At 30.0% G+C, this 17,179-nt stretch overlaps 2 protein-coding genes across 2 annotated transcripts; both read right to left on the bottom strand.

The window, feature by feature from the left end:
• Positions 1-1,795: 1,795 nt before the first annotated feature.
• LOC113553964 (phospholipase A2 inhibitor) lies at positions 1,796-7,455 on the bottom strand. The gene is made up of 3 exons (XM_026957572.1): positions 6,168-7,455; positions 5,521-5,732; positions 1,796-4,679 (listed from the first exon to the last, which is right to left on the bottom strand). The coding sequence occupies exons 1-3, from the start codon at positions 6,426-6,428 to the stop codon at positions 3,935-3,937; spliced, it is 1,218 nt and encodes a 405-aa protein (XP_026813373.1). The 5' UTR covers positions 6,429-7,455; the 3' UTR covers positions 1,796-3,934.
• A 4,972-nt stretch (positions 7,456-12,427) lies between these two features.
• LOC113551471 (60S ribosomal protein L5) lies at positions 12,428-15,286 on the bottom strand. The gene is made up of 6 exons (XM_026953727.1): positions 15,131-15,286; positions 14,767-14,952; positions 14,568-14,702; positions 14,300-14,502; positions 14,061-14,238; positions 12,428-12,688 (listed from the first exon to the last, which is right to left on the bottom strand). Exons 1-6 carry the CDS (start codon positions 15,131-15,133, stop codon positions 12,491-12,493), a joined length of 903 nt encoding a protein of 300 aa, XP_026809528.1. The 5' UTR covers positions 15,134-15,286; the 3' UTR covers positions 12,428-12,490.
• Positions 15,287-17,179: the final 1,893 nt, after the last annotated feature.

Here is a 17,179-nt window from a genome sequence, read left to right as displayed (position 1 = left end):
TTTTAGTTTTAAGAGTATTTTTGTATTATTATACGGACACGAGCCCACGGGTGAGCCACAAAATGTGTGATAACACTGGCACTTGTATGGTATTAAATAATTCACAAATTTTCTTGAAACTAAAAATATTAAAAATCATGAAATTAATGAAAATAAAATATTGAAATGTAAGCATTTCATAATAATAAATTACGAAATGGCTATCTTCGATTTTTTTTAAATAGTTAAACAAAAAATTATTTTTTTAACTTTTTACCAAAAGATAAAATTAAATTAAATTATGAAATGCTTGTAGTTGTTGTCTCTGTAAGTATCATAAAAAAAAAAAATGTTACCTCCATTTTATTATATAGGAGATATCGCAAGGGGTAAATCCTCACGGGACACTAATACAAAATATATATATGTTGAAACGCGTATGACCTTATTATATTACTTATACCGGCTATACTTGTATAGTAGAATCTCAATAATCCGGAATAATTAAGGTTCTAGGTTATCCGAATTAATGAAAATCCGGATTAAACGAAATAACCAAAAATCGTAAATTATAAATTTAAGAAAATTGTATTAAATTATTATAAAAGATAAAATTCAATGTATAGTGTTAGACCAAACAAAATCATTACAAAGTAATACATATAACTATTACTTACACATTATTATTATTTATATTAATATCAAAAAGTAAAATATAATTACATGACAAGACAATCTTAGGGCTGTCCGGATTAAACGATGTCCAGACCAATGGGTTTTTACTGTACTTATTTAATTGGCTAATATTAGGCGGTTTTTTTGTTCGATTTTGTACAAAATCTGTTGTCCGCAAAATCAAAAACTTATGTAGAAGGTAAATATTAAGAGCATATTATTATCCATTTTCCCGATCGTAATCAAATGAGAGACGAACATCGCATGATTATATTGTATTATATATGTATATATAGTTTACTGTTATGACTTCACCAAATAGATACATGCAATATCGGGCGGTCGCCGGCGATTTGAAATGAAAATCGCTTTGTCAGCGCCGTAGGTAACTCTTATACATACAAATAAAACTGGCGTTCGTTTTTGAATCGCTTCAATTAATAAAAATGCACGAATAGAGGATGAGGTAGATAGGTATAGACATAGATAGTATACCTATTATAGTGTCGACAGCGTATTATTACATATTGTTCGATTGTATTCTAAACTCCACGCACTTCCGTTTACCCGGAATTTTAAATTGCACAGGCACACAGCCGTGTCAAGTGGGTACTATATAATTTTATTGTATCGATAATTCAATTACTCATTATGTATATATAGGACACATAGGTACATCGCACACGCGCTGGACGCTTCGCAGAGCTGATGAAATAAATTGGCTCGGCGTACACTCATCACTCTGCAGGCCGCAGGGGCGAATATCGATCAATTCGATATTATATAGACGACGACGATAAAATATGTAACACTCTGCAACGTGACAACGAGGATATAGGTCTACGACATAAGATACTACAACGCGTCCCTCGATGTACCGAATAAAAAATTTTCAATTATAATTTATAATCGATGGTTAATATAATATAAAAAAATATTTCTTTGTTGTAGAGAAAAATCAATATATATATATTATATATATACATATACGTATATACGTTGTGCTAATTAACACAGCTGAGGCTTTTTTAAATTTAAAAACTAAAAGGCATTATATATATTGTACGATATACTTATATGTATATTTTTTTTTATTATTTGTTTTTTTCTTTTATATAATATTTTATAATAATAATAATAATAATAATAATAATAAAAAAAAACGTTTCAACTCTTTGCGCTCCAATATAATAATTTAATAATAGTAACAATCAACGCGTACTTGGGTTTACACTGTGAAATGAAAATACGTCGGCTGCACGTCAGATAAATTGCCAGAAAAATCAAACGATATGACATGTTTTGGAGTCTTTTATTTACTCGGCTAAAACGGTGTTGTCAGAAAACGTTTAACTGACAACGGAGCGCAAAGTGTTAAATGCGTCTTCACAACTCATCATAATATATACACATTATAAACAACGTTATAAAATCCGAGATTCAAAACAAAACATCAACAAATTTGTTAAGTACATTTAACATTTTTTTTTCATTTTTTCATTTTTTATGAAACATTTTTAATATTCCGATGATGTTACCTTTAAAACAATCATATAATACGAGACAAGTAAAAGCTGCCTAAACATTATTTTGTTGTTCTTTTTAAGTTTTTAATGAAGGTTTGTTTACAGTGTGATGTTAATTTTTATTATTACAATACCATAAGAATCCAAGATATGCAATTTCGGATTGTCAACAATTGCCTAAGTATTTAATAAGCAGTTAAGTATAAGTTATGATTACAAGTGAAGAGTAATGAGAAACGTGAAGTATTTACTTTGCTATACTTAAATCTATAAGAAACAAGTTTTAACAATGGTATAAAAACGTACACTGTAAATTGCATATAATTAAGAATTAAATTTTAGCCAAGTATAGATAAATAAATTATTATGTGTAATTATACTTCTAAATATAAGTTAAATATCCTAAGCATTTATATTTACATATAACATAAATCACAATAAATATTGTAATTCAAGAAACTTGAGAATGTTTATAGATGTAACATGAGATGAAATTTGAGTACATTGTTTAATACAATATATTAAAATTATGGTTTACCGCAAATATAAAATAAATATTAATCATTATTATAGCAAATATATTGTGAAAAAGCCATTGGTGTTTTTCTCGAGTTTCTTGATTGTCTAACAAGAATACAATATTCATAAGGCATAAGTTAGTACAGATAATCAAATAACAAAGGTATAGCTACATAAATGTTACATAATAATATTGGTGACAAGAAATGTGAACATAGGCGCAACCAGGGAATGCTAAGACGACTTCAGCATTACCAAATATTTATACCATATTCTTTGTTTTTATTTTATAATTTTAGTTGAGATATATTTAATGGCTTTCAATAATGTTCCATAGAACACTAATCCAATATCTATAATATTAGCACCCCAAAAAATGTAGGTTTAGTTGCGCCCATGATTAGTGATTACTATACGTTATGACATAATATGTCTAAACATCATAAACTTAAGTATTTTCTAAATTTTAATATAATACTAAGAAAGTAATAAATTATTAAAAATTAGGAAAAGTGGACTATAGTAGTGTGTTGAAAACATGTGCTAGTCAAAAATAACTAGCATAATTTTGTAAGTACATAAATACATATGTAAAAGCTCATTCATTTAAAAATTATATAATGTTAACACTTAGCAACAAAAAATAAAAACAAATTGGGACGGTGTATTTTTGTAACATCTCACTAGGATCTTTAAAAATTCATAATACTTAATCAGATACTAGGTAAAGTCAACTTTAAGTTTCCTTTATAACAGATACATGACGTGAATGAACACAAAGCGACATGATTTTTATAGCTACTAAGGGGAGTAGGTATTAACAGATGTGGAAAGTCCGACTGGCCATACTTTTACCCTACAAATAGAGATACTTCAAAGGAACAAGAGATATTAGAGATCAACAATATATGACAAATCGACAATAAAAATCATTTAAAAAAATAATAAATATGTTATATAACAGTCATTTTCTTAATGTCATTAATAAAAATAATAAAAAAACTTGCATCAATCAAAAATTAAAATGTTTTCTTTTAAAATTGTTCATTCAAAATTTTCATAACATAACTATACAAAAGAGTAACAATTCATAAATATACTCTTTAATTATTTAATTAAATTGAATAATAATAAAAAAAAAAAAAATAAATAAACGATTATCAGTCTTTCCCTAAAGCATGAGTCGGAATTTCCACATGCCATACTGTTAACACCACTAATCATTTGTCATATTATCATACATGTATTTCTTGTTCTTCACATTTTCCAATAGTTGTGTAATGTATTTTTCTTGAAGAAGTATTAAATTCAGGTCTTAATCGTTTCAACCCAAACCTAGATACATATACTACAACACCCAAAAATGCAATTACAGCACAAAACACAAACAACATTACCAATTTGTGCCCACCATGATTACCATCAACTAATGTTTTGCGTATTGGAGTTGGACAATCATTGCGATAAGCAGCATATGGATCAAGAGGGTTTTTTGGCAAATTTTGGTTACATCTTATCGACTCACTGTTGCGAACACTCACCTTAGTGGTACGCAACCAACTATATAGGTTTTCAATATTACAACCACACGAAAATGGGTTATTGGACAAGTCAATGGCTAAAGATTTATTGTTGGACTGTATACTATCCAAGATGGAGAATTGTTCTTCAGAGAGTCCACGTATAAGATTACCTTCCAAGTCAATAAAACGCAAATGTGACATACACTTTATGTCAAAATCAATGCCTGTAAGTTGATTGTTGCTGAGATGTAAGTCAAGGAGACGAGGCAGTGGGCAGAAAACAAGAGGTTCTGTTATGACACTTATCTTATTTTGTTCAAGATGAAGTTTGGCCAAGCGACTTAAATTACTGTAGAGGAATACTTCATGCAAGTCGGCAGTTATATTCATAACACCTTCATCAGCAAACGCATCAGTGAGATGTAGTTCTATCAAACTTTCAAAGTTTGAAAATACTCTATAAAATAAAATTGAATGTTGTTAATTTTTAAAATTTGTTTTGTTTCATTAGAAAGGAAAAAAAAATATTTAACAATTTTATATATGGAGATATTTCATTATTACTAGGGTTATGTTCTATTATTAGGGAAAATGTTGAGAGGAACCTTTAAATAAAATTTCAATCAAAATTTAATACCAAGTATTATTTTCATTGCAATGCAATGGTTGTATTATTATTAATACCAATGCGTATTAAAGTTAAATTAAATTTGAATTTATGTAAATTATAGAAGAAAGTATATCAATGTTTACTTTTTTACTTATATTAATAGAACAGTATTTAAAATAAATGCATAAATCAATCCTTATACAGACATTCTGGTGCTGAATAATTCAATCAGTAGGTGGTCCTACTAGGTGTGGCAAGCAAATAACATGATGAGATCACACACTAGTGAGTAATTATTACTTCTAATGAATACTAAAATAGTGACCTCACAAATTTATATAATAGCTTACTTAATATTCATTAGAGACGAATAACCACCATTTATAACACTTGTATTGTTTAAAAAAAAAAAAAAATAATAGATTTTAATTACAAAAATATATTTAAAATTAATAACGATATAAGTGTTTTAACATAGTCCTAAAGTTTAAGCAATAGAGTAATATTACTCATAATTTCTGTGGTTTAAACAGACAGATTTATGTAAATATATTTATTTTAACAAGAGATATTGATTAAATTAAAAATCAAGAGGTCATTGTCATTATGATGTAACTAAAATTATGAAATTTACATTACTTAGGTAGATACTAAGATAAATAAAAAAAGAATCATGTTTGAAACTCACCTGGGATGATGAAACCCAATGCCATTCAATCCTATCTTGTTGTTGTTAAGTATCAGCCGTTCAACATTCGAAACGTGATGATAACTCTTTCCTTTGATCTCTTGTATGCCGTTGTTAGACATGTCCAGGAATCGTAGTTTGTCCATGGTGCTGTTGATGCCAAATATGTTTGTCGGCAACTCGGGCATAAAGTTGCCAGTGAATATCAGCACCTGCAACCAGAGGAATAAGAGTTGGTACGAGTACGAAAATGAGGCACAGGGTTAACGGGTTCTCATCTACTATGTGCTAATCACACTAATACAAATTATAGTATGGGCGTGCAAATTAATTGTAATCATCTATCAACGGTCCAAGCCATAGGAAACATTTAAAGGGGGTGTGGGTCATGTGGGTGAAATTGTCCTCGCGGATATTATTTGGGGGGATAACTCGTACATCCGTTCTTTTCTAAACTAGAAGACAGGACGCAAGGTGACAAAAGAAGAATTAATGATTATTAAAAGTGAGTAACTAAATTTCGAAGTATTTTAATTTTATCGATTCCTTTTTATATATTCAGGGTTATAATCGTTTGTTTTTAAAATATCTAATTTCTTGACTCCCATGTGCCACCTATGGACTGCAAGAGTTAGTCGATCACTCACCTCAGTTTCGCTGGGCAGGTTCAGGAACACGTCCAGGCTCTGTTGCATGGACAACCCTGTCCCCGTGCAGTTGACTGCGTACAGTTCTTGTCGGTCGTACGTCGTCCGGCCGCAGTAGCACGCACTCAACTCCGTCTTGGCGCACCGGACCGGCAGCGGCCCGGACATTGCGGCCGCCGGTGACGGGGGCAGCAGCACCACCAGCAGCATCACTACCAGCAATGCGGCCACCGAAGCCGCCGGAACGGTGGATGCGGCCATAGGATCGTCCACGCCGGAACGCTAAGGGACGGGGTTTTACGCGGACCGGGAGAGCTGCACCAGCACCGACGAACAGGGATCAGAACGGCGCAGCGATAACACCGGACGGACGGACGGACGGACAGGCGACAGATCGTCGTCACCACCACCACTGTAGGCGGCTGCGGGGGACGGCGGGACGCATGCGAGACGACGATGACCGCTTAACGCGAACGGTGTTGAGCGATGAAATCGTTTTTATCGAACAAACAACCGCGCGCGCGGTCGACCTAAATAGTATCGTACGAGAGTCGGGCAAAATCGGTTTTTTCCCCTATATTGTTTTCCCTTTTTCTTTTTCTTTTTCGCGCACTGCCTTTTTATTATTATTATTATTTTTTTTTTGAGGTTATCGACACGGGGGCGCTGTGGAGGCACGACGTTACCTGGCTATATTGTTCGACGGAGCGCGCAGCCCCGATTCAAAAATCTACCGTCGCCGTGTACAGAGAGCCGCAATTCAGTACAGTGGTATTATGTATTTTTAACAACTATAACGACGTGGTACGTACCTGTGACGATATAATATCAAAAATCGTACGCTGCAGTTGGCTTCGGTTTCTTTTTTTTATAAAATATATTATATTACACCTTGATTACCCTTATTATTCACTGCGCGTGCCTATAACGTCGCGAACATTGTAAAATGTTTCCCGTCACAGATCGTAATAATGGGATAATGTACAGTAAAACAATAACCGAATGGCGAACGTCGGGACGTGCAATGATACACGCGACGACCGGTCGCCGTGCCGTAATATTATATACTACTGAAGTAGTAACTATAGTAGTGAGTACACACGTACTGATGCGGCGACGATCCGTTTTAACGAACTTACGACGGCGACGACGATGAGCGTGAATGCGTGATGCACTACTATTACTGTAGATTTGCACTGGGTGGGGGGCTTGTGAACAATGATGCGATTTATTGGATTATCAATTATCGTTGGAGCGACGAGAACGAGACACGTCTACTCGGTCGGCCGACCTCGATTCGAATATTTTGCGCAAGCCGACATAAAATAATAATAATACAATATATTTTATCCGCGATGCGACGACCGGTCGCGGTCCTCCGCCGATTGCCGCAATGGAAATATACATTGTTTTTAAAATAATATTAGTACATGCACGCGCGTTTTTCTCAAAGGTGACTCGTTTAAGCGACATTTTTGGTAAAAAAAAAAAAAAAAAAAATGAAGAAAAAACGTTTTTGCCCAAGTATTTTTAATATAAGACACCTATACATTTGTACAACCTAAAATATGATTTTTATTTTTATTTTTTGTTTATAAGTATTAAATTGTTTAATTTTTAAATATTTGTTCCGGTGTACTTACCTTTTGTAGACCCAAAACACGTCATTAGTATTATTAAATAATATCGAAAAAAATTTATTTTTTTTATTATTAATGCGTTACGAACCTTGGAGATTATTATGCGAGGATAAACCGAACTCAAAAATTAAACAAATACGTTACGGTAATACGGCGAGGAAAAATATGAAAAAAATTCTTACTATTATACTATTATAATTTATTTTTCTATGGCTTTCATAGTTTCAATGTTTCGTTTTCTGGACCGAATAATATACATATTATAGGTAGATATAATGTTTGGTTCGGTTTGAACTCTCATCTTGTTCAATGTACACTTAAGTTCGGTTTTTGAATAAAAATCACTATATTATTCCAAACTAGGGAAATAAAATTCCAAATAGCTATTTACAAAAAAAAAAAACAACAGAAAATCACCAAAATAAAATATATCGTTTTATTTTTGTAAAATTCCTGTTGAAGTTATATAAAAATAAAAATGCATATAGGTACTAATATTGACCAAGAAAATTATAAATAACTAAGTCAAAAGTCAAACTGATCAGTGATCAGAGATCACGGATCACTCTGTACACCAGCTATATCTTATAAATAGAAATAGCCAATAGGTATAAAAATAATTTATTCATACCTTGCATATAGGTATACCGTATACGATAATAATATTCTACCGTTTATATAATTATAGCATACACGATGTACCTATTGGCTATTGTATACATATTACATATCTCATAATTATATAATGCTTAATATTATCGGCCAAAACGTGCCTATTTCAGTATTTGTTCCCCCCAACCCTGTGATTTATGTATTAACTACCTATGCGGAAAAATAAGTTGTTTTCGACGATCGTGTCGCTGTCGACCGAGACGCACGTAAAAGAATGTCAATATTATTGCCATGTACGTCTGGACACGTCGCTATACACGAAATCAATATAAATCATTATGAGTGATGACCGAATACCGAATGGTTATGACTAAATGAGTGTTATATTTTAATATGTTAACCAGACCTTGATCAAGTTGATAACCTAAAGAAAAAAACTTAAGAAGACTTTTTTAGTTTTTTATAGGGATTAACTGGACACCATTTGTTTAACACACTCACTGGGGTAAACAGAATATATTATATGTATTATTACCTATATATAACCTATAACATAAATATAATAAGTTATAATAGACACAAAATGACCTATATATATGTATAGGCGTATCTATAGCCGTATATAGGTATCTGTAATAAGGCACCAATGCAATAACCAGATGTTCATTTTTAATTTTTTTTTTTTATCAACCTATATGTTGTATACAACTTAAACCAAAAATTAAAATCGCAGTACTTAGTATTTATTATTTTCTTTGGTTAAAAGAAAATAAGTGTATCGATTAAAACAATTAAAAAAAGGTAGTCAAGTGTGAAGTGAGTCACTCAGCTATACATTAGGTGTAAAGTCTCAAGTGGATTACTGTTATGAGTATGTTAAATTTGAGTTCAATGATACATCATTGTACATTTGTACACAAAAAATTATTCTGATCGGAAACAGTACGTCTATCAGTTATATCACTAAGTATATTCGTTATTCGACTGTCATTTATTTTGCTCCTAGTATGTTACAATAGGTTGGTAGTCGGTATATTTTTTTATGAAAGTATTGTATTTAATTGTTATAAATTTATAATATATATTTTTATTTTTTACCATATTATATCAATTTATATAACTATTAAATACCGCTAGACAGATAAAATTGATTCATAGTATACCTAAATAGATAATATTAAAATAAATCAAAAATGTCATTGCGTATAGTAAAATTTTTAATAATATAACTTAGGTATAAAAAAGTTTTAAATTTCCACGAATAATGTTTTTGAATTATAACAAAATAATTAACTTCGATATTTATCTATTATTTAAATAAATAATTTTAATCTAAAACATCTATAAAAAATAATTGCCTTTGCATATTTTTCAGATTTTATGGTTCCAATATACAGTGTGTCCCACAAAAATCTGTCAAATTAAATAATGAAATAACTTTTGTTCTAATCAATATTCTTATAAAATTTCTTTTAAATATAAGTCATAAACACTTGCGCTACATTTTTTATTTTTTAATACTAAAAATAAAAAACTTAAAAATTGATTAAAAAAATTTCAAAAATATTCAAAATACCTAGTCAATTTGTAAATCTGATTTAAGAAAAATTTAGATGGTAAAAACATTTGTTTAAGTCCAGACAGTCCAGTGGCTGATTTTTTACATTTTTTAAATATCAATATTCTTGATAGGTAAATTACGATCTAGTTTATGTAATAAACATTTTTAAATAGATGCATGTTAAAATCTTACTATTTTTTTTATTGTTTTACATAAACTAGATCGTAATTTACTTAACGAGAATATTGATATTTAAAAAATTGTAAAAAATCAACCACTTGACTTAAATAAATGCTTTTACCATCTAATTTTTTTTTAAATTAGATTCATGAATTGGCTATTTTTGAATATTTTGGAAATTTTTTCATTGATTTTTTATTTTTCAGTACTAAAAAATAAAAAATGTATACTAAAAATGTAGCGCAAGTGTCTATGAATTATATTTAAAAGAATTTTTTCTAAAAATATTGATTAGAACAAAAGTTATTTCATTTGTCAGATCTTCGTGGTACACTCCGTATGATCATTGGCGCAAATAAGACCCTCCCCCCCATTTTTTTAAAGGCTTTGCTATGACGTAAAATATTATATTCATTATAGATCTGAACTTCAGCGTTCAGCCCCACCCCCTCACACATGTCAAACATTATTTTCTCTAATGTATAAACTAGTATAAACTACTTATGAGGAATCTTGTATCAAATTTTTAAAATTTGAATACAGTTTATTATGAATTTCTAACTACAGAACAGCATGTCTTTTGATGAAACTCGTCAAAATCTTAATATTTTTATACAGATAAAAAAAGCAAATTATTTAGGACCTTACAATAAATTTTCAAGAATTTTGATCTGATGATAATATTTTATTATCAAAATGTAAAAAAAAAAACTAAAAATATTTTGAAAATTTTATCGTAGTTAATAGAAAATGATTCATGAAATGTATGGTTATTTGTTTTCGAGTTACGTAAAAAAATAAAATCAAATTTATTGAAAATTTGATTAGCATAAGATTTCATTTTTCCTGATTAAAAAGTAGATAATTAGATTTTTTAGTAACTAGATCCATATTTTTTCCAGAAATCACCCCCTAAGTTGATGACAGAAAAAAAATTAAGAAGGTAATAACTGTAATAAGTGATAAGGCATATGAAAACGTACTTTTTAAAATTGGTTAGTGGTTAGGTATTACTTGATTTCAGTTTGAATTCTATACATCAGGAGTATCCACTGAGTGCACCTGTGCTCTGACTTTAATTTTGGGAGCTGCAAATTTATGAAGCTAATTCTAGATGAGTCATGCACAACGTATAGGGCAAGGAGATATATTCTTCCTACCATAAAAATTAATATCCTGTAGATTTGTTTCAATAAATCATCGGTAGAACGCGCCAAAGCAAATATTAATATATCGTTAAACGCAGAAAGTTGTGTATATACATTATTCAGTTATAGGCGCGTATATAGGGAAGGTTGGGGTTAACCACTCCCCCCGAAGTATTTTCGATTAACGAGGAAAAAAATTGTTTTATTATGTTGCGGCATAATTTGTATTGCTAAATTTTGTAATCCCCCCCAGAAATTTATTTTTATATACCTGTATTAGATTCTTTAGCTATGTCTTAAAGCATGTATCTACTTAAATGGCTAAATGAGATGTTGTCTAGATAACAAAAATCATACTGAAATAATTCAATTAAGTTACATACATACACAAGATTGAACAGGTATATGAGCCTATGTAATATCCTATCAATTATCATAATATGTAATTTTATAAGGCAAGTTATAACAGTAAAAATAATTGTTTTAAGTTTTAATTGTATGTGACCTATTTATAAGAAAAAGGATGAACTATAGAGCAAAACAAATATAATTTAATTGTCCTAAAAAAGCCATTCTACTAATATATAGGTATTTAAAAGATTATATAATTTATTATTAATTAATATTAGTTAAAAATTTGTGGATTAAGTATAATTAATATACAACATGCATTCTTAACTTATAGTACTTGTAAATATCTTGTAAAAAAATAAAAAATTTAAAGTAATTAAATATAATTATGTTACTTTAATAGTTCCTAATCACATTATAACAAACATTTGTATCACCTGTATATTTCTAAGCAACTCTGACGTTAGTGTATAAATAATATACAAATAAATAAATTCTTTGTAGGATTCTGGTTTATACTCTTTTTAAAATAAGAATGCATTTGTGCTGAAACCAGTTTTACTTTATGAGCAATGCTCATCCATCATCTCGCCTGAGTCAATATCCGTCTATTTTTAATGTAGTAAAGCCACACCCTCAGCACAATTAGTATTACTTCATTTAATTAGTAATACCATATCTTGTTTGATTTACAACTTTATAGACTAAACAGAGTTAACAATACTAAGATCTAATAAATTGAGGACAATTTGGAAAAATATTGGACAATATTAGATAAAAAGCTTTTAATGAGTTTTTAATATTTTATTGAAATAATCGCAGCAAAACGGTTTAGGATTCCATTTCTTCGCCTTGTAACTCTTTAAGATACGCAGCTTTGGCTTCCACAACACGTTGTTTGCGTTCTGCATTGGTTAATTTCTTGGCATTCCAGCGCTTGGGTTCTTTGCCAACATCCTTCTTAGGTTTACGATCACGTTTCGGGTCACTTCTTATATTTTCATGAGCTTTCTTGTACATGTTTTCCAACTAAAAATAATAAAGTGTGTAAATTAGTAGAATTTTGTACCTTATGTAGTAAAAATTGTTTTAATTCAACAAAAATGCTTATTGTTAAACGTAATATTTACATACACATATCTTTTTTTCGTAAAAATTCAAGATATACTTTATATCAAGTGGATTGATAGTATTAATCATTTTTTGATATGATAAACTAACTTTAAATATTTAAATTGTCAAAAATATAAAATATTTACACAGTTTAGTAAAAAAATAGGGTTTGAAATTAATACAAGTAATATATACACATTTGGTGGCTCTTGACATATCTCTCAAGCTATAAATAAGTATGGTTAATACATATACTTTAGTTTAGATACGTTTATGTGTTAGATATATTTAATACTCATCATTTTTAGTGTCAATTTTTAAACATTGATTAAAAAGGTAGACATTTCATAAGGTTAAATTTAAAATGGAGTATTTTAAAACATAATATAATGATGAGAGATTTAGTAGTATATCAAAGGATTCAATTATTAATGTTTCCACAAGTCGCATATTCATGACTTTAGTATTCTAGTGATATCTCAAGCTTGTTAATAAACATAACTTAACACAGGTTAAACTAGTAAAAATAGTTATTTTAAATTGTAATATTAATATTCAATAAAAAACAAATTAAATTCAGCAGTCCAAGGATTCAAATTATTATAGGTTAAGTATAAAAAGTATTAATATTAAAGTCTGTATGTATATGTAAATACATTATTGTACTAATGTCATCATCTAAATTTGAATATAATATAATACTACTTAATGGCTAACCAGAAGTCATAATATTTCTAAAACACCATTAATTAAGTGTGAACTTAGTAAAATAGCAAATGTAGGTTGTTGGGACTTAACATTTTAAGAATTTAAAGGTTGATATAATACTATCATTGGTAATATGATAAAAACTTAGTATTTAGTTTTAACACGTTGACTGCCACAAGAATATTTAACATGGGTACACTATAGACATTTTTCAGTGTCATAGTAAATTTGTACTTGGATATAATATACTATTGAGTTTGAAAAAAAATGTTAAAATTATGTTTGTTACATAAAAAAAAATGCAATTACTCCCACTACGCCACAGCGCATTTTCTAGATCATTATTATAGCGCCTCTGAAAAGTTAATAATAAAAATCTAAATTAATTTATGGCAGCCCACAGCCACATGGCAGTCAATGTGTTAAATACAAATTCAAGATCATACTACTAACTTTTTGTGTCATAAAAATAATCTTCTGATTCTATAACCATCAATACAACAATAAATATTGTTTATTTTTATGCACATATTTTATTTTGGACAAATTTGAATTAATATTAAATATTAAAATAACTTACATCATCGGCGACGATTCCTAATTTAATATACTGAGAAAACTGACGATTGTAGGCATCTTCATCCTCTTCCTCTAACTTCTTCATATATTCTGCGACATGTAAGCCTAATATGTGTTTACGGTGTGTTTCTGCACTGTATTCTTTGGCTTCAGCATCATAGCCAGGGAATCGCTTAACACTATATGTTAAAAAAAATACATGGTTTATAAATTATCAAAACCCAACAAATTTTAATTTACCTGTGAGGAATGTTGAACCCTCCATCAACTGCTCCTTTCATGGCTCCGAATACTCTAGCACCAGTGCTGGTTTTCATCAAACCAACATCTAGATTACAACGGAAAGCATTTGGACCTTCATCTGCAGGTTCCACGTAGTATTCTTCACCATTAGCCTCTTTCAAGCCTTCGTATAAACGGTCCAAACCAAGTTTTTTCAATAACTAAATAAAGACACATGGAATTAAAACAGGACATTACAAACGCAAAAATAAAATTAATAACTTACTCTGCGAGCGACCAAAAGTCCAGTGCAGTAAGCAGCAGCATAATTGGTTAAACCTACTTTAACACCATATTTAGGTAATTCATGGCTGTAGGCAGCGCAGACAATTTTGTCTCCTTCAATGCGAGAGTGTGCAACCTAAGTATTCATAGAAAATTTATTGAAAAAATCTTTAAAGCATTGAATAAAAATTGAAACGAACCTGGCATGTGATGTCTCGGTTGGAGAAACGAACAATTAAACGGTACTTGGGAGTGTCATATTTGTTCTTGTCTTGTACGATCAAACGTTTGCGTGCATAGTAGTCGGTTTTACCTTCACGACGCCTCTTGAATTTGACTTGATACCGTTTGAAATATTGCTTGTTCTTCACTACTTTAACGAAACCCTGAAAGTTAGAACGACATAATTAACTTATATAATTGATCGTCGATTATAAAAAATGGCTTTTAGGTAAACCGAGTGGTTGGCAATTTTATCCGGTTGAATCCGCGAAAATATAAAAGGGAAACTTTAGAACTAATTGAAACTAATACATTTATTTATAATTTAATTCGATTACTTACCATTGTTAATACGAAAAATCACAAACGAACGACGTAAACCTAAAGAATACGCCGTGCAAAAGTAATGATTTCTGAAGAGAAGTAATAAAACTCAAAAAGAGACAACAATCCAAGGAGGAGATAACATAACCTACAATTGACAGTACACGATCATGGAAGAAATCACTGTAAACATTTCACGTGTCGTGAACATAGTTTACGGTTTCTATTCCATGATTAACTTTAGTTTTACTTTTTGAATTTGAAAAAAAAATGATTTTATCAACAGATCAGAGTAATCTGTCATTTTTCTGTGGGTGACGTTTGATGTGTTACGACTTACGAGTGATTTGTTTTATTTATTCATACTACTTTGTCATTGTCCAAGTAATGACTTTACCACACCGAACAGGAGTAATTATAGATACATAAAATAAGTTGTTTTATCTTTTACATCAAGGTTTATAGATTATAAATATAATAATCTATAAACCTTGGTTTTATGTTTATATGTCCCTATGGGGGATATTAATTATTTCAATTATGCCATCTGTCCTGTGGCAAGTGACAAGTGTTGAGGTGTATACTATGCACAACTGCAGTCAGATGGAAAATACTAGCATATTGCATACTTAGGTCTATGTCTATGCTGCACGCACAGATAAATTTGGGTTTATGAGTTTGTGTCTTCTAGAGATGCGCTTATTATCAGTACTTTCCTTATCAGAATTACGTTATCGCGGAAGACGAGAGGATCGAGAGCAAAATTCATGAACCAATCATTGCGCTTTAAAATCAGTTGTTTCTTATCAACTTGTAATGTTTTGAATACGTAGATAATAAACTATTATCTGTTGTCTTCCGCAGAATCATCAACATACCAGCTGTCCTATATGCGCAGAACAATAAACAGTATACAAAATATATTTATATATATCTTTACATTATACATCAATACATCTTTATTATTGGATAATGATGTGAAATACAATACGTTTGTTTAATACATATTAATACTTTTTAGTAATTGTTGATACGTTTATTTTATAATTTTAATTTGGCGGATTATACGTTGAATTCGCTTATCCGTAGATGCCTTGCCACCCTATTCGGCGAATAATCCAGAGTACAATCCTTTATTTTCTTAAATTTGATAACTCTTATAAAAAAATTTACAGATTATCACAACTCGGCAGTGACTAGGCGTGTATCGACACTCGTCGCTTCGCTTCATTCCGCAAATCGAAAATATCCCTCAACTTGCTATGCAAAACTATCTCATGTAGGTCACGGTGTAAAAACTAAAATATGTATTAATAATAATTAATATTAATACGAAAACGAAGGAAAGCAAAGTATACAGCGTTACGATAAGAAACAACTAATTTTGAAGCGCAATGATTGGTTCAAGAATTTTGCTCTTGATCCTTTCTACATGGAAGTTAGTTTATCACACCAGAACATTTTTGCTTATCAGTTATCACAGGATTATTGATGGTCGAATCATCGAATTATTCAATCATGACATGATGCATACCTAATGAATTAAACATGGAATTAAATTAAGTATAAGATCTTATTATGATTAATTTTATAATTTTTTGGTAAATATTAAAACAATTATACATAATTAGGTATTAATTACACAGACACAATAAACAATAGTATAGTATAGACATATAGTACAATGTTCATGTTTTAATGAAAGTGTTTTGGATTTTTAATGTGTATTTTAATAAAATTGATTATAGAATTCTGAATTTAATAATTGAAATGATAATGAGGAGTTGGTTAGTTTGATATGTCGTGTCCCACATCGAAGATTGATATTTACAACTAAAAGTAAGGGGAAATGTAAGTTTAAGATAACTAAATCGTGTAAAATAAGTAAAAAGTAATCAGCAATACCTAGGCATTATTTTATATATTTTTCATGATTTTTAGGTCATTACTGCTCTTTTTTTTACAAGACAGGGTTGTACAGTATAGAATCAAATTATTGCAAACTTTGCTTTTGACACAGAGATTTAAATAGGTTTTTCCCATCTCTAGTACTATTCAAGAAAAGAT

The sequence above is a fragment of the Rhopalosiphum maidis genome, chromosome 2 (genome assembly GCF_003676215.2).
Source record: "Rhopalosiphum maidis isolate BTI-1 chromosome 2, ASM367621v3, whole genome shotgun sequence".
Lineage (NCBI taxonomy): Eukaryota > Metazoa > Arthropoda > Insecta > Hemiptera > Aphididae > Rhopalosiphum > Rhopalosiphum maidis.
Note: the sequence above shows the minus strand (reverse complement) of the source record. Positions and strands in the feature narration are given on the sequence as shown.

Excerpts from the sequence above, each read along its gene's own strand:
- LOC113551471 (XM_026953727.1), bottom strand. Across the intron at positions 14,703-14,766 it reads ACCGAGACATCACATGCCAG|GTTGCACACTCTCGCATTGA; the intron begins GTTCGTTTCAAT and ends ATGAATACTTAG. Across the intron at positions 14,503-14,567 it reads GACTTTTGGTCGCTCGCAGA|TTATTGAAAAAACTTGGTTT; the intron begins GTAAGTTATTAA and ends GTCTTTATTTAG.
- LOC113553964 (XM_026957572.1), bottom strand. The coding sequence starts at position 6,428 with ATGGCCGCATCCACCGTTCCGGCGGCTTCGGTGGCCGCATTGCTGGTA. Across the intron at positions 5,733-6,167 it reads ACCTGCCCAGCGAAACTGAG|GTGCTGATATTCACTGGCAA; the intron begins GTGAGTGATCGA and ends CTCTGGTTGCAG. Across the intron at positions 4,680-5,520 it reads ATTGGGTTTCATCATCCCAG|AGTATTTTCAAACTTTGAAA; the intron begins GTGAGTTTCAAA and ends TTTATTTTATAG.